This window comes from Camellia sinensis, chromosome 1 (assembly GCF_055761805.1).
Source record: "Camellia sinensis isolate YWXY chromosome 1, ASM5576180v1, whole genome shotgun sequence".
Lineage (NCBI taxonomy): Eukaryota > Viridiplantae > Streptophyta > Magnoliopsida > Ericales > Theaceae > Camellia > Camellia sinensis.
In genome coordinates, this window is record NC_138961.1 from 17,437,256 (window position 1) to 17,460,865 (window position 23,610).

At 33.6% G+C, this 23,610-nt stretch overlaps 2 protein-coding genes across 8 annotated transcripts; both read right to left on the minus strand.

Annotated features, from left to right (window-relative positions):
• Nucleotides 1-693: 693 nt before the first annotated feature.
• On the minus strand, nucleotides 694-7,177 carry LOC114273828 (uncharacterized). Its single transcript, XM_028215642.2, has 3 exons — nucleotides 4,418-7,177; nucleotides 1,535-1,845; nucleotides 694-1,271 (listed from the first exon to the last, which is right to left on the minus strand). Exons 1-3 carry the CDS (start codon nucleotides 6,703-6,705, stop codon nucleotides 898-900), a joined length of 2,973 nt encoding a protein of 990 aa, XP_028071443.2. The 5' UTR covers nucleotides 6,706-7,177; the 3' UTR covers nucleotides 694-897.
• Nucleotides 7,178-10,501: 3,324 nt separating this feature from the next.
• Nucleotides 10,502-23,346, minus strand: LOC114273829 (Galactose oxidase/kelch repeat superfamily protein). 7 transcript variants are annotated; one of them, XR_014331203.1, is made up of 17 exons: nucleotides 23,211-23,346; nucleotides 23,024-23,121; nucleotides 20,876-21,014; nucleotides 20,752-20,780; nucleotides 20,523-20,619; nucleotides 20,377-20,432; nucleotides 20,175-20,282; nucleotides 20,028-20,084; nucleotides 18,712-18,803; nucleotides 16,529-16,613; nucleotides 15,767-15,919; nucleotides 14,658-14,758; nucleotides 14,084-14,263; nucleotides 13,900-14,008; nucleotides 13,031-13,121; nucleotides 12,184-12,231; nucleotides 10,843-10,903 (listed from the first exon to the last, which is right to left on the minus strand). XR_014331203.1 is itself a non-coding variant. In XM_082872346.1 (17 exons), the coding sequence occupies exons 1-16, from the start codon at nucleotides 23,270-23,272 to the stop codon at nucleotides 12,220-12,222; spliced, it is 1,473 nt and encodes a 490-aa protein (XP_082728472.1). In that variant the 5' UTR covers nucleotides 23,273-23,346; the 3' UTR covers nucleotides 10,843-10,903; nucleotides 12,184-12,219. The 7 variants fall into 7 exon arrangements, 4 of the variants coding, with proteins under 4 accessions (XP_028071444.2, XP_082728472.1, XP_028071446.2 ...); XM_082872346.1 differs by having other exon boundaries at nucleotides 13,900-14,012; XM_028215645.2 differs by having other exon boundaries at nucleotides 13,020-13,121; nucleotides 13,900-14,012.
• Between the last annotated feature and the right edge of the window lie 264 nt (nucleotides 23,347-23,610).

The following is a 23,610-nucleotide window of genomic DNA, read 5'->3' on the forward strand; positions in this document are numbered from 1 at the left end:
AAGAAATGGTTGAACACATGCTTGTCGAAGCTTCCATTTTCAGCCAGTATTGTTTGCTGTCTCCATTTTGATCAAGCTCTTAACAGCTTGGCTGTTGAAATCTGTGAGTCTTCAGCATCATCACTTTTCTGGCCTTTTATCTCAGATTTGTATTACCTTTCAATGCATTTGGCTTCAATTGTTGTCTTCCATTCTGATCTTGTAACCCCTATCCCCAGTGCTTAGCCAAATTCATTCTCCTAACTCATTTCCAACGGCATTGTACTCACAGTGATCTTCATCCCTTGTAGACTCGTGATCTTCGGCCCAGGACAGGCCTCTGGTTCAAGTCTGGACTTCCTCCGAAGAGTTTGTTTCAGAAGTTTAGTATGTGCCCCCAGTTTTCAGTGTTCAACCCTAAACTCAGAATGTATCACAGTATCATGTTTTTTCTTTGGACAAAGATCTTTACATTTAGCAAAATAACATAAAACAAAACAAAACAAAACAAAACAGAACTAGAAAAGCAAACTAAAAACAAAAACAGATGTCACAGGTGTGGCCCATATGAGGTTAATTTGGCCCTAGAAATGATTTTACTCGGATAGTGCTACAATGTTCTTGCATAAAATTTTCTGAAGGTGATTTGGTAAATACCAACACAAGGATTTTAACTAGCCACTTCTATCCAAACCATCAAAAGCAAACAAGGAATAACATAATTGAGTGTCCTCAGGCCTAAATATTAAAGATGAAGTTGCAGATTCAAAATCTGTTTCCATAACAAAAACTGTCTTCATTTGGACTCTTAGCGAAAGCAGAGAATAATACCAATAATTCAAACCAACAACGATCTTAACTAAGACCAATTACACAAACAGCGGCAACATCTTTCAGTTGAGGTAATCATAGGCCCCCTCATTCGGGTTTCACAGCAGCATTAGCAAGATCCTGAATCTCCTTCTTGCTCTTTATCAAGCTCTTTCTCTTGGTATCCATATCAACCTTATCCAAGTCCTCAGCAATCCCTATGTATCCGTAAAGCACAAGCTCCTCCATGCTGTGCCCCTGCATTACTCCTACATCATTATTGCTGCTGCTTTTACCCTTGTTGGAACTCGAAGTCACTTGCTCAAATTCCACTCTTCCGTGCTTGTTGTCAACAAAATATTTATGAAGTCTCTCTGCGTCTTGCAGACCAGAAAAAGTGCCCAAGAACTTGACCACCATGACACTATGGTTTGCTGGCTTTCCAAGGTACGTCTTGATCTTTCCCCCACTAAAGCCTTTACCTGCCATTACACAAGAAAGAAGAAAATAAAGCAATATATGCAGCCATAATTCAAAATCCCGATTATTAATGACATATCCAATGTGGTCATGAAATATTTTAGAACATTTTAGTGTGCTAATATAAATTCAAAATCATCCTGGTTAATGGCAATAGAAATAATTGTAAAAAATTATCAGATTACTCAATTGGTTTTCCTGAAAACTGCAATTTAGTTTTGAAGCATCAAATATAATATATTGACCACAGATACTATAAACTCACCTCTAAGAAACTCTCCAAGTGCTTCTAAAGTAATGACTTTCCGCTCACCCACATTATTTTCTGCAATAGAACTGTTATGGATGATGATAACCGGTGGCCAGAGAACCAGGTCCTCTTTCTGAGCCCTAGCTTCAGCATCAGGAACATCCTCTGGAACCCATGTGATAACATCAGGAGCCACCACACTGTTCCACCCTAACAGAACACAAATTGCTTTGTGAAGACCCAGGTGCTGTGCTCTCAGTCCAACCTTGTGAGACATGAATGCATGCATCACCAAACGTTGAGTGTCCATGAAATCTTTTGATAGGCTGAAAGAACACATAGACGAGCAATTGCATGAGTAAGTGAAGGACTCTATCACTGCCACAGGGCACACAGTAAACAAGCATCCCTTCTATTCAAAAGCAAAACAGAAGGCTGATAAAAAGAAAAAAGAGCAATAACAGAAGGAAATCACAGTACTCCGATGTCCCAATGATAAACACTCATTTGGAAGACAATACAAACCACTGGAAGCTTCATAAATAACTGAATAAATAGCCCTAATCCTAAATTAAAATGGTTATATGATTTATAAATGAAAAAGAAAAATGATGTAAAAAAGTGCCTGGCAACATGTTTGACGCCATTAGAATTTTACAATTGAGTTGGGTTAATGGCGTGTCTATTTTTTTCCCTCAGGTGATCCATTTGTTCATCAGTTTCAAGTTTCAAAGAATCTTATACAAGACAAAAACATAAGAAATTTTCGAACGGAAAACAGCAAAATATTTCATATTATAACTATAAGTTATAACCAACATATCGCAACTGATTTATCCTAAAAAAAAAATATTTGTTTTGATAAGTGATCTATCATACCACAATCCTAAAACCAGAAACTGAATTCACCAATATAATAAATCATGTAATATTATATATGAAACTTAAGGATTTTAACTAGAGACCATAATTAACAGACTTTTGCTAGCACCACACCTAATCCAACATCACAAAAGTTAATCAAGTAGCTCCGTGACCATTGCATATACATGGGGGGGTGCCAGTTCATAAGCAATGACACAAGTTCCATGTTTTCTAGTGTAATCATAGCATTCTGCAGAGATTCATGAACAACAAAGAGCAACTGATAGACAGCATGGCTTTTTTCCATGTCATCATGACAAACCTTGGGCAATAGCAACCATGAGTACCTTACACTAACTCGATTAACCAGAACCATGATCATTGTCTGATGAACACAATACTACAAAATTAAATTACTTCCTGCATGTGACAAAATATGAGGTTACTTGCATACATCCTGAAATGGACCAAGTGGGTCCATGCGCTTCATAGTATCTAACAAGGAATACTAGTTCAACATTGGTTTCAGAAGAATGACAGCTTTCACCTATTGATTAGAAGGCAACTGAACCACTGAACCACTGAACCAACAATTTGACTTAATTTATTAACCCATGCTGGCTCTAGCTCAGCGAACTGGTGTTTTACCTTATGTAATTTTTTTTTGGCAATCACCCCTACGTCAGTCCCAACTAAAACCAAAATAGCAAGGAATTTGTTTCTTTAGGTAGTAACTAACTCTTAAAGGCAATTTGACTGCTTAACCAACCACTGGACTTCAACTCAATAAACTACCAGCGAGATGGTGTCATTCCTACACTATAGCCTAAGTATGTCTTCATAGTGTTAATGATCACACCTTAAAAAATTAATCATGTAAGCATTTTCCCCAGTCACCAAAACCACCTGACTAGGCCAATTAATCTTAAAAACAAAAGCAGCAGTCAATTAAAATATAATCCAACATCCCATGAACAGCAGAATTTACCTTGAAAGGAAACCTATGTCTACAAAACATGGTGTACCTAAAATTTCACACATTCCACTGATACCACTAAACAATCCACCTTCAAACTTATCCAACCAACAGAATGTCACAGGTGGTTAAAACATGGGGCTGCTTGAATATGTCCTGAAATTAACAAGGTGAGGTCCACATGCTTCTTAAAATCTAACTCAAAGGAATACTAATTCAAAATTAGTTTCAAAAGAATGCCACCTTTCACCTTACCTTCACAAGGCAACTGCGCTACTGAACAAAAAATCTGATTTATACCCAGTTTGTCTATCTCAGCCAACCAATGTTTTCTGTTTTTAGTTTATTTTATTTTTTCAGTTCTTATATTCATCAATCATTCCCAAAAGTCTCAAATAAAACAAAAAGAACAAGAACTTCGAGTTAGCAAATACTCACCTGCTCGGAAGCACGGACATGGATACAAACACGGGACACGGTGATTCCAAAAAGTCAAGGCATGGACACGGCGGCGATACGAATTTTTTTATTTATTTGCTATGTATTTATTACACCCATAAACAACCAAAATTAATAAAAGCCAATACTAATTTAACATAAAAATAAACTAAATTTAAATAAGCTGGAGACTAGATCTATGTTGTGTTAGCCTCCAAGGATCACTAGAAGACGACAGTCTTCTCACCTTCACAACTGTGGTTAGATCAATGTTGTGTTGTTGATGGTTTGATATATATATATATATATATTTAAATGAAACACTCATGTTTCCAAATAGTATAATATTAACCCTGAAATTAGCTTTGAAAAATTAAATAAAATCCTGCCGTATCACCGCCGTGTCTCTTGAAGAATTTTTTTTTATTAAAAAAGTGGTGTGCCTGCGTGTCCCCACCATGTCGGTGTCCTATGTGTCCAACACGGCTATGACAACCATTTTGAAGTGTCGGTGCCTCATAGCTCACTCAATTGCAGCAGTAAGAACAAGACTATGAGACTTCAAACTCAACAAATCAAAGTGCTTCGCTTTGAAAGATATTGTAAACTAAAAGACAGACCTTCTGCCACATACGATGCAGAACAAGCTCCCAGCTCTTCCTTGTTCCTTGTATCTTTTGCGAACACCAGGGTTCTCATTCAACTTTTTACTGAAAATTAAGAAGGCCTTATGTACCAGTTGTCTAAACTCCTCAGAATCCTCAGGTGGCTCAGACTTTGCAGAACTCACCCAATCTTCAGATTGGTCAACTTCATTTTCAAGCACATCCACTTGGTTATCATCCTTGCCTCTAATCCAAACATTGTTTCGTTTGGAAAGAACATGCCTTTTACTATGATGATATGAATTGTATGATCTTACAGGACCAGGCCTCAGGTGACCCTTTGAATATCTACCACCAGGCTTATACGGTTTGATAGAATACTCTTGCACATGCTCCATAGAGTCATGAGATGAAAACCAATCCTCAGATGGAGAAACTCTATGACGATCTGCCCCAACAAACATCCTCTCTTCCCTTTGATATTGTTTCTTGTCATAACCCGCATTTCTAGATGAAAATGAAACACTTGAATCTTCACCAGTCCACTCCTCATTCCTATTATTTAGATCCCTTATTCTACTAGTATTATACCATTTACCTGGTGTAATATTTCTAGAATTATATCTATTCATTTCTGCATCTGCAGAGTACTTTCTCTTGAGTGACCTGTCAGATGAGTCATATGTGCCAAGCTCCTCCGCTTTCATTTCGTGTGTCCTTACAGCAGGTCTACGCATTTCCAGCTCATAGTTGTACTCAGGTGAATTCCTCATTCTTTCATTGTGAGATGCTGGACCTGCATCTCTTCCAAAACCATAACCTAATCTCAAGTGTGAGATTTCATGCTCCTTTGAGACACCAAAATGTGGTATTTCATGATCTCTTGGCACTCTCCTCCCAAACTCAACAGGAGCACTTCCAGAATCTAAATACTCCCTACCTTTTGATGCAGTTGATACATTTGCACCAAGGTAGTTTGACAGTGTCTGCTTTTGCATGGAAGGGCGGTCCAAAAAACTGTTATCTCTTAGATTTCTGTAAGTATATTCAGTATTATCAGCACGTTCTGAAATAGGATCCCTCATACGTGGTCTTAAATAATCTGTATGATCATAGTCTACTCGCTCATGTGTATCCATCCTTCTGTAGAATTCATCAGATGGATATCCGTATTCATCGCTATCTCTTCCTCCAGCTCTAGGATTTAGATAATCCTGATCAGCCCTGGTGGGACTAAATGCGTCCCGCCGATAGTGCGCCAGATCCTTATGTTCCATGTTAGCATCTCTTCCAGAGTCTAAAATGGACCTTTGGCCATAGCCACCGAAGCCCGAAGGTTCTTTGAGTTTAGCAGAGTTCCTAGGATATTCATCTGTTAGCAAAGTCATACCATCCTGGTATGATGTGTGGAAATTGGCCCTGGAAATTCCTGGTGATGGGCCAGTAAAATCCTCAAACTGAGAGGTACCAATACGATCCTTGGACTGAGACACTGGCACCTGGGTATAAGAAACGTCCGTTGAATAAAACATGGGATCTTCTCTTTCCCTGTATGATTCCATAGCTGATAATTTATCTCCTAGCAATGGGTCTGGATACCGAGCCCTTTCATCCTTGAACCGGCCTATATCCAAATTTGCAGATGATGATGAGAAACGTCCGTCACCTTCCTCATATTTTGATGTGGTTCCCAAATCTTTAGGCAACCTGAACGAATCACGTACTGCATCGTCTTTTGAAACCATCAGTTTCTGACCTGACATCCCATGTACACTAGCACCCAACAATCTGTTACCATCAAAGTCCTTCTCCCTAGAGAATTTAGAAGCATTATGCTCAAACCTAAATTCAGGCTTCAACCCAATGTTCCCATCAGCATCAGCATTCGTATCCACATAGTCAACAAATTCATTTCTTTGCCGCAATCCTGGAGTTAGTAAATCCCTACTTGAAACCCCCTCATCATAGTGAGGCCTTTTATGCCCTAGCCCAAAAGGGGGCGACCTTGACAGCAATCGCTCACCTCTACCACCACCCAAATCCCAACCATAATCCCTCCTTTCAACTGAATTCCTCCTCCCATCCACACCCAATAGCCTCCGCGACCCCTCCACTTTCCGAGGGCTCAAACTCCTCCGAGATCGTGGTGACCGATCCAGAAAATCACGGCGAGGCATGGCGTAAGAGTCATGACCTAATTCAATTCCACGATCCCTTCGATCATAAGGATCAAGACCTAATTCAATTCCACGATCCCTTCGGTCAGATGGGATCGTAAAGTCGTCATGCCTTCGAGATTGCATATTCAACAAACCAATAAAAGTTCAAAAACAGATACACTAATATTCTGATCTGGAAAAAGCTTCGATTACCGATCCAAATGAGATTTGTTATACAAAACCCTAAAGTGTCACAGGTGCTTAGAGATCAAACTCCAAACCCTAACCCTAACCCTAGAAGTAATTCACAATACTGCAATTCATATCATCACCATGTGTATAGCTTACAAGATAAGCTAAATTGGAGTGTGTAAAAGATAGAGAGAGAGGATCTGAGGTAGATTTCAAACCTTGTGTAGTGAATTTTGAGAATCCATGTATGTTGATTTCAATAGATTAATTTTGCAGAAGAAGAAGAGGAAGAATAAGAAGAGTTCCTCTCGGCGATGGTTCGCTAAAAGATAGAGAAGTGGTGGTCATAGTGACTTTTTATATAAATAATAAAAATTAAAAAAAAAAAAAAATTAGGCTTCACTTTAGTGGTTCTACCTACTCTACTTCATTTTATATCACATTTTATAAAATATATAGGGTAAATTACCCTGACGTCGTCTGATGTTATGAATGTGTTTGGTTTGTGTTTATAGAGTAATTTTTGAGATAAAAAGTATAAAAATTTGTTTGGTTTGCCTTTTTTTAGAAATAGTTTTGGAAAATTATTTTGGGGAGAGAGTTTTAAAAATGTGATTGATTTGATGTTAATGAGAGAAAGAGTGATATTGAAAAGTAGATAACCAAATAAAATTTTAAGATTTTTTTTGAAAAAATTTGTTTGGTTTGATTACTTTTGAAAATTTGTTTGTAGAGAATTTTTCCTAAAGAAACAAACCAAACAAAGCCTATATTTTTTTCTTAACTTTTGAAAATTTTGAGGTTTAAAGTTTTATTACAGATTTTCTTTACAATAATTTATTTTTTTTAAATGTCAATTTTACCCTCACATTTCAAAAATTACAATCCTCTCTCTAAGGTTTAAAGTAACATTACCAATTGCTTCCACGGTTAGTATTAGTTAGAAAAAAAATTCATTAAAAAAAATTAATTTGAAAAAAAAATTTATTAGTAAAATTTTTAAATTTTTGTTTAAAAACCAATGTAAACTCATTTTGAGAATTTACGTTTTTTTTTCAAATTTACAAACTGAGACAACCATTTATAAATCAAAAAAATTATCAAACAAATTTTTACAACAATTTTTAAAATTTTTGTAAATATAAATTGAAAACGGAAAATGAAATGGTTACCAAATAAGTCTCAGATAGTAAAAATGTCGTAAAATTAACAAATAATTAAATAAGTTACCTACGCAAGAAATGACTTATCAAAAGATTCTTAGGCTATGTGGTTTGATTTTTAGAATTTTTTTTTAAAAAATTAAAAATTAATTTGGTTAAGAAATAAAAAATAAAAAATAATTATCATTTAAGGGTAAAAAATAATTATCATTTTAATTTTTGAGCAGGTTATATACATACGTGTGACTGTTTCAATTTAATTTGTAAAAAATTATTTCTAACCACTCGAAAGATAAAAATTATATAAAAATGATAATTATTTTTTTATTTTTTATTTCTTAACCAAATTAATTTTTAATTTTTTAAAAAAAATTCTAAAAATCAAACAATACATAACCTAAGAATATTTTGATAAGGCATTTCTTACGTTGGTAGCTTATTTAATTATTTGTTAATTTTATGACATTTTTACCATTTGAAATCTGTTTGGTAACTATTTCATTTTCAGTTTTTAATTTATATTTACAAAAATTAAAAAAACTGCCATAAAAACTTGTTTGATAATTTTTTTTGATTTATAAATGGTTATCTCAGTTTGTAAATTTGAGAAAAAAACGTAAATTCAAAAAATAAGCTTACGTTAGTTTTTAAACAGAAATTTAAAAATTTTACAAACAAAATTTTTTTTTCAATTAATTTTTTTTCCAATTAATTTTTTTTTGCAATGAATTTTTTTTCCCAACTAATACTAACCGATGGAGCAATTAGTAATGTTACTTTAAACCTTAGGGAGGGGATTGTAGTTTCTAAAATGTGAGGGGTGTCAATGTAATTTACCTAGTGAGAGCAAAATTGATATTTAAAAAAATTAAATTACTGAGGGAGAATCTGTAATGAAACTTTAAACCTTAGGAGGAGATATAATTTCCAAAACGTGAGGGAGAACTGTAATAAATATAAATTTCAGGGGGTGTCAGTGTAATTTACCCAAATATATATATATATATATATATATTAAACATAATTTTAAAAGTAAATTATTATTTTTAAATTTTGAAATAAGATGGCAAATGAGGGTATGGCTTGTGGTGGTGGTCCTAGAAGGAAACGAGATGGAGAAAGATAACGGAAATTATGATTGATCGTGATGAAGAATGAACGAAACGTAGAAAAAATAATTGAAAGTGAAATGAATTATAGAGTATTTGACATCAGCATAAACGACAAAGATGAAATATTTGTAGTAGTTCTAGTATCTTGTTGGAGGTGATTTTGTTTGTTTAGGTAATAATTTATGGCTACCATGTAATTATAAAATTTGTTTCATTTTATGAATAGAATGACAATGATTTATGACTATGAAGTATTCACATTAACAATTTTTTTTTATTATAAATTAAAAAATGGTTAAAAAAGCTTTTAAACTTAAAACAATACGATAGATTTTGACCGTTAATTATAAATTGGATAAATTATAAATACACCTTATTAAAATACAAATTGTTTTCAATAGTTATAAAAATTATATCTCCTCCCCTAAAATTTCTTATTTTATAACAAATTATATCTTTTTTAATAAATCATTAAGTCAATTAACAGTTTTAATGATTTCATAAATTTATTTCAATTAATAATTCAAATAATTTTATTATTATATAAGAGAACAGTTAAGAATTTTATTTTTTTAGTTAATTTTGTTACATAAAAAATTCTGACAAAAAAATATTTATAATTTTTTAAACTATAAAAGATAATCCGTATTTTAAAAAAATCTTAGGGGATGTATGTGTAAATTGTCCTTATAAATTTAATTATGTGTTACAATTTTATCGAATGGAATGAAGCTCTCAATTTCACCTTTAAAATGGAGAGAATATATGTTAAAATAGGAAAAGATTAATAAATAAGTAATGAAAATTAAATATTGTAAAAAGATAAAATAATAATACAATTTCTATTACTTGTTGATAATTTTGACAGGCTCAGCCAATGTAATTTTCAGAGGTGTTCTCTAAAAATATTTTTAGATATCATAGGCGAAAAATTGTCAAATACTGTGTGTAATTAGCTCAAAAAAAAAAATAAAAATGAAAGGTACAATTTGAGATAAAAATTTGTACAATTTTAAATAGGTTGTCTAAAATAATGATTGTTCTTGAGGAAAAAAAACAAATCATTAAAAATTTCGTGCTTTAAAATAAGTACGTTTTTTTAAAAAAATATATAATCTATTTTTTTGCTTCTAAAAAAATATTTGATGCTTTAAAAGAAGTTTATTTTTCATTATTTTAATTTTTTTATAAACTCTATTTACATATAAAATTTATACCAAAAAAAATCACCAAAATAATGGTATAAATCAAAAGCATTTTTATGAACTTTCATATTAAATTACATCAATTTATATAGAAATTATGTAAGAACTTTATTTTTATACTATTATTTATAAAAAAAAAAAAAAAAAATTGATATCATGATGTTTATTTTGTCAAAAAGACTTCACTTAAGTAATGTTTTATTTACTATCTAATGGGTAACATATATAATTATTTACAGTAATAATATCTATATAAGTCTCATTCACATTCACATTCACATTCACATTCATATTCATATTCATATTCAACCATTAATAATTATATGTGCTAAACATAAAATAATATAAAAATAAAAAAAGCATAGAAATAATTATTTTTTAAACATTTTTTTTTTTTGGGTAGATATATCTATTTTTTTTTTAACAATTTTAATGGAGTCAATTTATAAAAACCTCTCAAAAATTTTATATGATGCTACATAAGTCAAAAAAAAAAAAAAAATGTTAGAGTGGGATGAATTGAACCCACTACTTTACGTATAGCTCCACCCATGACCTAGATTCTTGTTTAATCAGTAACTGTCCTTACAAAAGATCCCTAGGTCGTTCTTTAATCAGATTGAACCTGCTTGTACTCTGCCAACAGTTTCGGGATATCATCGATACGCAACTGAAAGTCACAAAAATGTAATCAAAATGAGGAAAGCAGAAGGCGACCAGAAAATAAATAATATACCGGCGGCACGCACAAGAAAAAAAAAAAAAAAAAAAAGGATTTTTTTTAATTAAAAGGGATTATACAAAGAATAATGTACAGTGGTTCAGTGTGTGGAAGTAACATTTTCAGGCTCTAAACTTCCTAGGATAGAAACTTTAAAAGAAGTCAGAAAAATACAATCTACAGGGATTCATGTAGTCGTAGTGTTCATGTATCATAGCATAGCCAAAAGCTAATCTTAATAACAGTTTAACTAACACGCAACAGATATTAACCCCTTTGCTAATTTCTGAGGTTCATTAGCGCACCATTTTTGTCTTAGCCAGATGGCATGAACACTGATCCTTAAATTGAGTGAATTTAGATAATAATTATCTGGAAAAATACCATATTAACAACATGAATATGATAGTAATCAGTTTTCACAAAAAAATAAAAGAAGCTCCCATGATAGTTTTCTATAACAATTCCCTCAGCACAACACTTTCTTGCAAACAGGACATACGCAACTGCTTTTGGACTAAGGCGTGCACATGCTGATGAAATTGCCTCTTCTTATTTTACATTCTAAAACTCTTTTTTATGTAGATATCTAATTTTTATGAAATTAAATCGTCAAAGATCTATCAAATAAGATTCATATTAGTTATGAAATTATATATAAAAAAAAAAATTCAGTAAAATTTTACCACGTTAACAGTAAAATTTACTATACACTCTTAACATTTAAACAGTAAAATTCTATCACCATCACTAAATACCACAATCAATATCACCAATAGAAATATTAATGTACAAAAAAAAAAAATCAAAATAGTGAAATACTAAATTATTTTTGTTAAACAAATACACAATAAAATTTTATTGTCTATAAATACAATTACACCCAAATTTTACTGTATGTTTTTTGGGTTACTTCCGGAACACGATGGGGGATTGTCTATGTAGTGATCTAAACTAATAGTGTAGCGAAAAATCTTACAATTGGAACATAGTGACTCACATTTGTTAGGTAATTGAGAGATAAAGAATGACCCAAATAGTGCGAGTTACGGTTTCCCATTGGCTGGGAGCACCAAGTAGGCAATGATACTCTAAAACTATTTAATAATTTTTCCAATCACATCATATACCATATTCACAATTTCCAAACAAATCCATGGTACCATATGATTAACCTGCAAATATTTTACTATTTCCTTTCCTATTCAAGTAAACCCAGCATTCGTTACCTTTTTGACATGGAGCCATAGCTAATTTGCTATCAATCATGGCACTGACTGGAAACAAAAAAAAGAGATACCCATGATCCAAACTTTGCTAGTATTGGAGTTCAAGAGAAGCAAATCAGCATCAGGTTAAAGGCAGCACATGGCTTAATTTTGGTTCCGTGTGTGAGACAACTTTGAAAAACAAGGATGATACATATATATAGACACAAGTACATACATGCATGGAAAGAGAGCTGAGAGAAGATATATTGGGCAAAATTGTCTAATAAAAAGAGGCGTGTGCTTTATATGTCCTTAATGCATGAGAAATCAATGTTTAAGAGCTTTATACACAAAAAAAAACATTTAGTTGTCCTTTTATCACTACAAAACTATATCGGAGGACTTCTGGGCAAATTTTCCTTTTCTATAATCCAAGCAAAGATAATTTATACCAAGGGTATGGCTTTTTTTTTCTTTTTTTTTTTCCCATAATGTTTATGGAACTGTGACTACTCTTCTGCAAAGAGCAATTAAAAAGATATTTTTGTAGGGCTATAATTCCAAACTGAACACCTTTTGAGTACTGACATCTTTTAATACTAGTTTTAGCAAGTGCATTCACATAAGTTGACAAAATACTAACCATAAGTGATCTATGCAGAAGGCTAAACTGGACTGTCATTGTTTGCACTCCAATTTAAGATTTTTATGTTTCTCTAGTGCAAGTTACCTTCACATATTCTTGTAGTTTAATCAGAGAGAGGAAGAGAGTTTCCACATAACATGCATTAACTTCATAATATAAACAAGAAATCATCTTAAAGCAAAAACTGAAAAACTCTAAAGAGACATACATGACTTGTACCTGAGAAGCTTTTCTTATATGGTAGAAACGATATGCCTCCTCTCCCGGAAAATCAACTTCACCCAATTGTAAATTGGAGCCAACCTTCATTCTGCCACAGTCATGATGACGCAGTAAACAAAACTATTAATTTTAGCTGCCGAATGAAAAATAAAACCATAAACAAGTTCAAGTTCATAGTTTAGTAAACCAACAAAATTTATGAGAAACAGGTAAGAGGATGATCTTCCTGGAGAGACCTTATGACAGTGCTGCAAATTTCCTCTCTTTTATTACTATCATTACTATTAGAAGCCCGTGTCAAACACAGACACAGTTTGTGGTTGAAGAACTATGGAAATCATATACATTACCATAGTTCCAATTGATGTGAATTGCACCGACTAAAAATGGGGACAGCAGACAGGTATAAACAATGGTCAAGTAAGCTTGAATTAAGAAACTGATTGACATGATCAACCCAATTGATTTTGCTATAGCCCTATTCGTGCGGAGCTTCATACTTCTTTCTGGTAAGTACAGTACGCTTTGCACCTCTGCCTTTGGAGGTGGAAAGATATACCATTCTGATGGTTTTTGTTTATCTGTAGTATGCAGTTGTTATTGTGAATTTTTTTCCTTTTCCCTATAGTTGCGTTCACAAGCTAGTCAAAACCAAACTATTTATGCCTCACTTCAAGGACAATTTTACAGGCATTGAACTTGTCCGAAAACATGTTATTTGGGACTGAGCTGATCCCCAGAAGGTAAATTGATTTGACTAGTAGGGTATGGTACTGATCACCAAACCTCCATGAATTCATTCTTGCTGATCAAAAAAAAAAAAATGGAAAAAAGAAAAGTAATGATGCATAAAAGTTCATCCTTACGTATGATGGCGTGCAATCAAGCGTTGGTAGTCACGAAGTAGGGGGCTGAGCTCCTTCAGTTGTATTGACTGTGGAGTGGATTTTCTCCAATGGTCACGAACTGCCTCAGCTGCCTTTATATCACCACATAGGGTGCAATTAGTTGTAGAAGAGGCAGGTACATTACACAATACACAAAACTTACCAGACTATGCGAAATCTGCTCATTGCCAGCAACATTTTCTCCAATCAACCGTGATGCTAGTTCAAGAAATTCTTTGTCTTCCAATTCTTCTATGATTTGAATCTCGGGGCTAGAAAGTGAGACAGAAATTTCTAACCTTTTCTGTAACTCTGAGACTGCAGATTCTTTCATTCCGCTTTCCTGTAGAAGATACAGAGAACAATTTACATATTTTCTTATAAAATGATAAAAGTAGTCTGGAAAGATATAATAAAGTCGTGTCAAAATCATGTAAGCAAAATCATCACAAATTAAGTTCCTACATTTCATACATGGGAATGCACTGTAATGGAACTCCTATCCCAGCTTCCTCATTTGGTTGGCCAAACCGACCGCATACCCAATCCCACAAAATATTGGAATGGTCATTGAATCCTCTTCAAGAGGTACGGAATGGATACAAGAATACCCTGGAATGAGCCTTTAAATAGGATTTCCACCAGCCAATCGAAAACTTGACCAACTCATTGATGCAGTACCAAAAGAACAAAACAAGAACAAATGTAGGGTCCCGTAAACTTTTTTACAACATTACCTTGACTGCAGTTTGGAGGGCATCATTTGCCATTGCAACATCCTTTTTTTCAAGAACGTTTCTTTGTGGTGATGCCGGTGACCGTTTTGCAATAGGATCCTCTACATATCAAGAAAAAATAACCAGTTTTTAGATTTGAAGTAAACTCCACAGGAAACCTCAAAATAAAGTACAATAAAATAAATACATATGCATGCAATGTCTTGGATACATCAATTGGGAAATGAAAATTTCTGGCACCATCTACTTGTTTTCTCAAAATTGTTCCTTTCATGGCATTGCTCTACATTTTCCATTTTAAGCATCCATTCCACCATCCGATCCATTCACCTCTCATTCCCTTCAACAAACTCACATTTGAAGCCTTCTCTCTTCTATATTTTCACTTTGAAAGAATTTAAAGATGAAAGTCAGTCAATTCATAACAGGACCTGCCTCAAACACTAGATATTCTATGTTCAAAATGATAAAAGAGGTGACATGAATCAAAACCAAAAGCTCCATAAGACACTTGAAACATCAACATCCATTCTAATTGATTTGACATTTTCCAAGGTTCTACGGATATCATGAATCATCATGCATATGACAAATGCCACATCACATGTTAGCAATGCCCAAACATTGAAACATAATAAGTATACCATCTAAGAAGCATGGGCATGATATAGATACGCCGACATGCAAATTTCGAAAAATATATGACATGACACACGGGGAACATGTGCAAAATATATAATTTTATATATTTATTATATGTCATATATAATGATAAGTAATTATTATACGTAATATACATAAATATTTAAGACAAAAATAATAATTTTTAAAGTTAAAAGGAGAAGAATAGGTTTAAATTTACATTGTTTTTCTTTTATAATTGAATTCTAAGTTATTATATTCAAACTTATAATGTGTTGAGTGTTGTGTTGTGTTGAACACGACATGCTACCTTTTTAGAAGTGTCAATGCTTCTTAGTATACAAGGAATGGATTGAAGCACCCTCAATAAAACCTTTTATCTTTTCAGATAATTACACTAGTATTGAGCTCCAGTAGAAATTTTAACAACTAAAAACATACTAGCATACTAGTTGAAAGCAAGGTACCTTCAGGAACCAACCACCACAGATCACCAAATGTTGTTTTGCCATCAAAGCCACCAAATAACAGATATCGTGAGCCAATATATGTCATAGAATGGTATGCTCGTGCAGGAGGGGGTTCATTGCTTGTTGGTAGGCGCTTCCACTGCACAGAAACTAAATACAACCAAAGCAACATAACGAAGTTTAAACCAACATTTACTGCAACTATATGAAAGCTAAATAAGACTTAACATCTAATGCCATGTTAATATCTAATTTAAAGGGGGTTCCAGTCCTAGTTACGGAGGAGAAAATAACATATCATGTTTTCAGTTCCATTATAAGCTTTCCATAAAGCCATGTTGCAGGCATGGGCATTCTTACACTGTAACCAAAAAACAATTATGGCATGCACTATTATAATTTTCCAACTGCATATTTAGGTCAAAGATTGTTTGCACTGCCTCCACATGGTGCAGTTCGACTCAACAAACCAAGATGTTTCAGCTGTTTTTACAAATCTAACATGTTTGGACTGTTTCCATAATCATGTTAAATTGTGTTTAGACTTTAGACCGTTCAATATTCAGGTTAAAAGTGTGTTTGGACTGTTTTACACGGCTTCTTCTGATTACCCATTGGAGAAACTAAACAATCAGAAGGAAAAAATTGTTGTTACTTGTTAGTTTCCTTCAAGTTGTATCACTTAAAACTTTTCATCTTCAACACAACTTTCATGAACAAAAACTTTTGATCCCAACTATGTACAATAGGAGCACTCACCTCTGTCTAAGACAACACAGTCATTGTAATAAATGTCATAACGACTCAACCAACCACCAGTCCCATGCCCTCCAAATAACAAGAGCTGCAAAAATAATGAGAATAATAATAACAACAGTAACTGAAAGGGAAAAAAAAAATCTACTGAGCTGGGTACCAGTTGCTAGAAGTGAGAAGATAATAAAAATAAAAAGAAAAAAGAAAAAAAAAAGAAAGAAAGATTAAATAGTGACAAGTAATAATTTGTCACAGCATACAAATGGTGACACATGCATCTATGTGTGAACAAAATTTACTTAGTTTTCTTTAAACAAACCTTCCCCCTCTCTCCAAGTTGCCAAGAACAATAAATAAATCTGTAAGGGCTTATAATTTATAGAGAAGTTGCTATTTCAACTGCATTCACCAGAAATATTGGGTAAAGGGGCCAATCTCCACAATCTCTCTACAAATCCAAAAACAGTTTCAAGAGCATCCAAAAAAGAAGCTACACGATTATACCTCATTATGTCTTATTGATTAACCATAGAGGCAGTGGTCTCATCTCAAAGGAGATCATCAGCTCTCATTGGGCCACAGGAAGAATCAAAATTGTTAACTACTGAATTCAACTGCTACCAACCAACATAACTGTAATCACCAGAACATTCTTGCAAGACCACCATTAAGGTCGAATTTCCAAGTTTAGAACTGCAAACATAATGGATATGGTCTATAACCAACTGTAGTTCAATATAATTACAGTGGAACTATCACCAATTAGGAACAAAGACTCATACAGTAACCTAGATTCGAAATTACAAGCAAATCAAACTTGGCTGTATTATAATGACTGCTTCCATTCTTGAGGTTTTTTTTTTTTTTTCCTGACTTCATGCTGCTTGATGCAGATTTGAGTCTAGCTCACTGCTTTAGTATGGTCATTTGTAAACCTGTAATCAATTTAATTTATTTAAATTTCGCTAACTGCCCCACTGAAACCCGTTGTTAATTCATTACATGATACTTCTCTAAGACAAAACAATACAAGTTAAAAAACATCTGAGTCTATGAAGTAGAAGCAAGGTTTTAAAAAGCGGCCGCAACCGTTACGTAACGGTTTTGGCGTTTACCGCCACCCGTTACGGCCGCTTTTGCAGTGTGATTGAGATTCACAGGTATGTCGGCCGTAGCGGCTGCCATAGCGATCGTAACGGTGTCGTAACGGCCTGTTACGCACCGTTACGTAACGGTTTCAAACTGTTTCTTTCGAAAAAACACACAAAAAAAGCTGAAAATAGAGGAAGAGGGATAGAGAGAAGAGGGAAGACAATGAGAGAAAATGGAGGAGCAAGAGATAGAGAGAGAGAAGAGGGAAGATGAAGAACATGTTATTGATTTGTTGAAACTGTAAGACCTATGCTATTCTATTTAGCTGCTATCACTAAACCATTTTGTTTGTGTGTGTCTATCTATATATTGTTTGAAAATAATAATAATAATAATAATAAGTGTGGTCATTATCTATTTAGTTTGGTTAAAATATGTATATATATATTTAGGCTCTTATTTATTCTCTTATTTTTGTCATTGTTTATCTTATATATAATAGTTAGTAATTGATTTTTTGTATAATATAAAGTTATTAATTATTAAAATAAAATGTAAAAAACTCAATTTATAATGATTTAAAAATATGAAATATATTGGATCATACTTAAAAATTTACAAAAATTGATCAATATTTATTTTTAACCCAATAAATATGATCATGGAAAAAAAAAATATGCGTATCGGTAAATTTTTTTTAAATTGTGCGAAAAATAAAAAAATTCACGGTTCCGGTTACCGCAACCGTTACACTACGGCCTTTACACCCCGCAACCGCAACCGCAACCGCGTCACCGCCACCGTTACGGCGACCGCAACCGCTTTTCAGAACCTTGAGTAGAAGTGAATATGATGAAGTGAACTAGAAGACCAGTAGACATGACAATGTGTATAATAAAATACCACATTTTTTGGACCATTATAAGATAAGAAAAATAAAATAAACAAAAAGCAAGATTCCTACTGCTATTGATGTTTCAAATGTTGCCAGCAATGCGTACAACACCAATATCAAGTTATTTTACACTTGGAGAATTAGCAAGTAAAATGACACATCATAGTGAAAAGAAAAGGGTTATAATAGAGAAAGTTACATGGTGCCCTCCAGACGTTACAGTATGACCACAGCAAGGAGAAGGCGCTTGACCAGGAAGCTTCAAATTGGTCCATCCGGGAGTTTCATTTTCTTCCTTACCCAACAAACATTAAACATAATTCAACAAAGACACAACAAGAAGGCAACAAAAAGAATACAAAGGTGCACAAGATTTTCTTTTCGAAGATAAAACAACCCAAAGCTATCTAGCTGACACTAGAACATTAACAAATATGAAACAATAAGTTAATAAAAAAAACACATACATAGAAAGAGATAGACACACTGACAACTGAAAAGAATTTTGTCGGATATATGCAACAGGCAAACAGACAATAAAAACAATAGAAATGTGTCATCCAGATAGAATAGAAGATAGACATAGATCAGATGTAACTAAATATCAGACATTATTTAAACTTTATATTGAAAAGATAAAAGAGGCATGAAAGGATTTGGTAAAAATAACTGATCTGATCCAAGTAACTCATACATCTAAAGGAGGACTATTTTCTTCATGCATCTGTTGCCCCCGGTTGATAGGTACATATAAGGCCCAACGTCATTGTGTGCTATGTCTACCCCTTTATTTTTTATTTTTTATTTTTGATAAGGTGTTCTACTCATATCCTTATACCCTTCATAGGGACTCACAAATCAGACAACATGAAAATCTGATGGGACCATTGTGATTTTGTATATGGGACGGCACAAATCTGTCATGAAGAATGAGGCCAGTAAAGAAATGGAATTTCACACGACAGCTGCCAGGATCAGTTCAATAATCATGAAATGCCTCCAATTCAATCTCTTACGATCATTTTTTCATTGAGGCAGTCAACATCATGTAACAAACTTGTCCATGAAAATGGAACTTTACCTTTACAATCAACTGCATTGAGGTGATGACAATTTAAAGGTAATCTTTAATCCTTGACTTGGAATCATTACTATAGCTTCTAATTAGATTCAAATAATAAAGAAGACCATAGAAGATGCGCTAGTCGCACAATTCACTTGCTTTCAATCACATTATTGTTGACATGAGTGTGTCACGCCTCTTGAATAGAAATGATGATATCATGTTAAATTCCATTGAAAAAAGAAGTAACTTCATAATTTATCAAGGCATGACATGCAATAAGCATAGAATAACAGAGAAGGAAGAGAAGGAAGAGAACTTTTAAAAACATAGCATGAAGCAAAAACTATGGGATGAAACACAGAATATATCCCACGTGCAGTAGCTTGAAACGGAAATAGACTAAAAATGAATTTATAATTAGAAGAAAAGACGGTTAAGTAACACAACACCTTCTTCAATAAGACCTTTCAAAGCCCATAAATCACCCATGATGGGCCCTCCACCTCCTACATAAGTTGAAAAAACTGCCGTGTCAATTGAAGACCAAATAGATGGATGCAAGCAACAATCAGGAAGGAAGGAAGGGATTATCTCACCTCTCCCACCATAGACCAGCAACCTTTTCTCAACCATAGTAGCTGTGTGGCCACATCTAGGTGGTGGCAATGACCCAGAAACTGATAGCTCCATCCACTCAAGTGATACTGTTTGGAATAAAAGAAAAGATTAAACAGAAAGATAAAGAAATTACATGTGTAAGACATTAAATAAACAAATAAATCACTGGGGAGAACTTACTTGTGTCCAAGACATAGACATCTGACAACCATTTTTTACCATCCCACCCTCCATACCTACATTAGATTGATGCCCTTTTAATCGCAAGGTGGACACAAACCCATATCAAAAAATTGATCAAATCCGCAAAATCTATCAATACCCACATAACAATCTTACGGTTTCCAATAGCTGAAGCGGCAGCAAAATCCCGTGGTGAAGGCAAGTCACCAAAACTAGTAAGCTCTGACCATTGCCATATATCTGGAACAGATATAAACTAATTATTCCTCAACAAAACAGTACCAGGAGATGAAACAAACATTATCCATATATAAGTTAATAACACTTGTTTATTATTACATGTATTTTTGTTAATGCATCGTAGTTTCTTACCAGTATCTAGGACCCAAAAGTCACCCAACCTGAAGGACAGCATTATCATCAATAACATGCATGTAATATTACCAATGTAACATAGATTTGCAAAGACACAAATATGTAGTGGATGTGTACAGACCTTTTACTACCAGAACGCCCACCAAAAATAAACATGTTGCAATCAATTGCAACAGCAATGTGAAACGCTCGTGGGCTAGGTCCCACCTCCCCATCGGTTCCACTGCCAGTGCACTCTGGCTGATACCATAATTTGTTGTCTGAAACATTCAACAAAAAGCACAAATTGAGAACCTGTGGACAACTTTTAAATCAATTGTTCTGCGTGTCAGCATGTGAGAAAAAATAACATAACTTCCAATCAATGATAGTTTTATTGCAGTCTGTCCGAAACCTAAATTCCAAGGAGCAACCTGTGTAGCTGAGCAAGAGCTGGCTGACATTTCAAATGTGAGTGAGCTTACCAATGTATGTGCTATGCAGGTGAGTGCTAGCACCATAGGGATGAGTGGAGAACAATAAGTACTATTTTTACAAGTAACAATTTTTTCTTGAAGGCATTATTTTCAAGGTAATGAATAGACAAAATGGTAGGAGTGAGTAATTAGTGCATGGAAAACGTATCTGGGTACGAGCATAGTAGCCCCTACCCACTAGGGAGCTAGATAGGAGGGTCTGCCTTTTTTTATTACACATATCAACTTTAGTAGCAATTCATGTAGAAGTTGATAATAGGGATGTGGTACAATGTATATCTTTCTAAATAGTTCCACTGTCATATAAATGTGAAAATTAATGTGGTGTAGGAATGAGATGTGTCAAATATATTCACAAGTACATTTTCAAAAGTCATGATCACACAACAATAGTGCTGAGAGGGATGGACATGATTCAACAATATCTTGATGCAAGGTATATTGAATTGCCAGAAGTTGCTTGACTCATATAACAACTGATGGACAACAACTAAAATCCATGTCCACAACTGTAAAACTACCAAAATAACCTTAACTCTCAAAATAAAGAACAAATGTAATCAGAAGTAGTACATTAACTCTATATAAACTAAAACTCTATACATTACCAAGGACAACTCACTTTACACCAAACAATCTTCTTGCGGGGTATAGAGGCCATAGGCTTTGCTTTAAGCTATAAAGTAGACATACTTCGTCTAATAAATCAAATTGAATTTTTAACATTATTTTATTTATCAAAAAAAAAAAATCAAATTGAATGGGGATAGATACACTTGACCAACAGAGGTAAGATTAAAAGAAAGGTTATTCAAATCTGATTGTGAGTGCCTTAAAGGCTAAACTGCATAAAATGAAGAGAAAAGGGAAAGAGGAGAAGAAAGAAGAAGAATCCGTGCATCACACCTAGAATTCAGTAGGCATTAGAGATCTAGCATTAAGGTTGCATCACACATTCTCAAAAAGGTTCCAGAAATTCTGAAAATTTTCTTTATCAAATTAAGATAGTTACATAGCTTTAAATAGTCTTAAAATAACTCTAGTTCCAAAAGGATTAAAGAGTTGGACTTCCAAAATTAGTGTGTTTTTAAGGTGAAAATTGATCTGAGGCAACAAGGCCCCCGAGGCCTAAGGAGTTGTTTGGGAAGTTAGTGTTTTAGCCAAAAAGTCAAAAAGCCGCAACAAAATCAGTCCATTATCTCTACTTTTATGTAAAAAGCTACTAAAAAACCAAATTCACAAACAAACCCTAAGTGCGAGGCTAAAAGACAAACGCAATGGCTTCATTGAAGCAACGCGAATGCTAGGGTAGGATATTTCTTTCTAAAACTATATAACATGAAAAATAAAAAAAAAATAAAAAAAAATAAAAATCTCAGTAATTCTAAAAAACATGATGCATCCAACATTCCAGATATTATCCATAAAGAAATGGGAAAACATGCAACAAAATCCAAATTTCAAATACCAATATCGAACAAAAACATAAACACTAAACATTATAACATTAAAAAACATAAAGAGAATAACTGCTCAACAAAGAATTTAATGCCCAGCAACAGCCAAAGAAGGAAAAAGTTGTATCCCTGAGGGGTTATGTATGTGTTCGTATGTATGATCAAAGAGCAACAACAACACACCATAAGGGCATGAAATTACAATGGGAAATAAGAAGGTTGTTAGACTGTAAAGAACATACTCACAAATCAAGATATACGAATATAAAAACAACCAAGTAGAAGAAGAATCTGAAATAGATAGATAGTTAGATAGATAGAGTGAAAATTGAATACCGGTATCATAAACAGTGATGTCGCTGAGAAATTTCTTGTCAACAAGTCCACCGAACACTACGATCTTCGATTTCCCAATATTCACAGCTGTGTGGCCGCTGAAAAATCAAATCAGAACAATCTCTGTGACATAGATTTCCAAGATTAACAAAAGAATTGAGAAACAGAGAGAGAGATAGAGAATTGCCTTCGAGGTTGGGGAAGAGTTCCACTGAAATCCGTAGACGAAGCTCGAACCCAGTAATGCATCTTCTTCCCTCTCTCTCTCCCCCTCTCGCTTCGCTTGACTTTGAGGTTACCTATTTTGTGGGCTCAAATAGCCCATTTATTAAAAATAAAAATTAGGAAAAATTTAAAAATAAATAAAAATAAAAAAATCTTCGGTTTTGACTTTTATAACAAAATAAATTCTGATTTTTTTATTTTGTAAATTTAAATACTAAATTTTTGATTTGTTTTTAATTTAAACTATTTACTTATTTTCATTAAATAAAATCGATCGAAAAAATTTGTATTTCAGTCATTAAATTCAATAAAAATGTATTTGAGACATTTCATGTATATCAATATTAAGTTTAATAACTAAA

Coding starts and splice junctions, on each gene's coding strand:
- LOC114273828 (XM_028215642.2), bottom strand. CDS start 6,705: ATGCAATCTCGAAGGCATGACGACTTTACGATCCCATCTGACCGAAGG. Junction 1,846..4,417: donor TGCATCGTATGTGGCAGAAG/GTCTGTCTTTTA, acceptor GTGTTCTTTCAG/CCTATCAAAAGATTTCATGG. Junction 1,272..1,534: donor ACTTGGAGAGTTTCTTAGAG/GTGAGTTTATAG, acceptor GTGTAATGGCAG/GTAAAGGCTTTAGTGGGGGA.
- LOC114273829 (XM_028215643.2), bottom strand. CDS start 23,272: ATGCATTACTGGGTTCGAGCTTCGTCTACGGATTTCAGTGGAACTCTT. Junction 14,013..14,083: donor AGCAGATTTCGCATAGTCTG/GTAAGTTTTGTG, acceptor GGTGATATAAAG/GCAGCTGAGGCAGTTCGTGA. Junction 10,904..13,019: donor GCTTCTCAGGTACAAGTCAT/GTATGTCTCTTT, acceptor TGTGACTTTCAG/TTGCGTATCGATGATATCCC.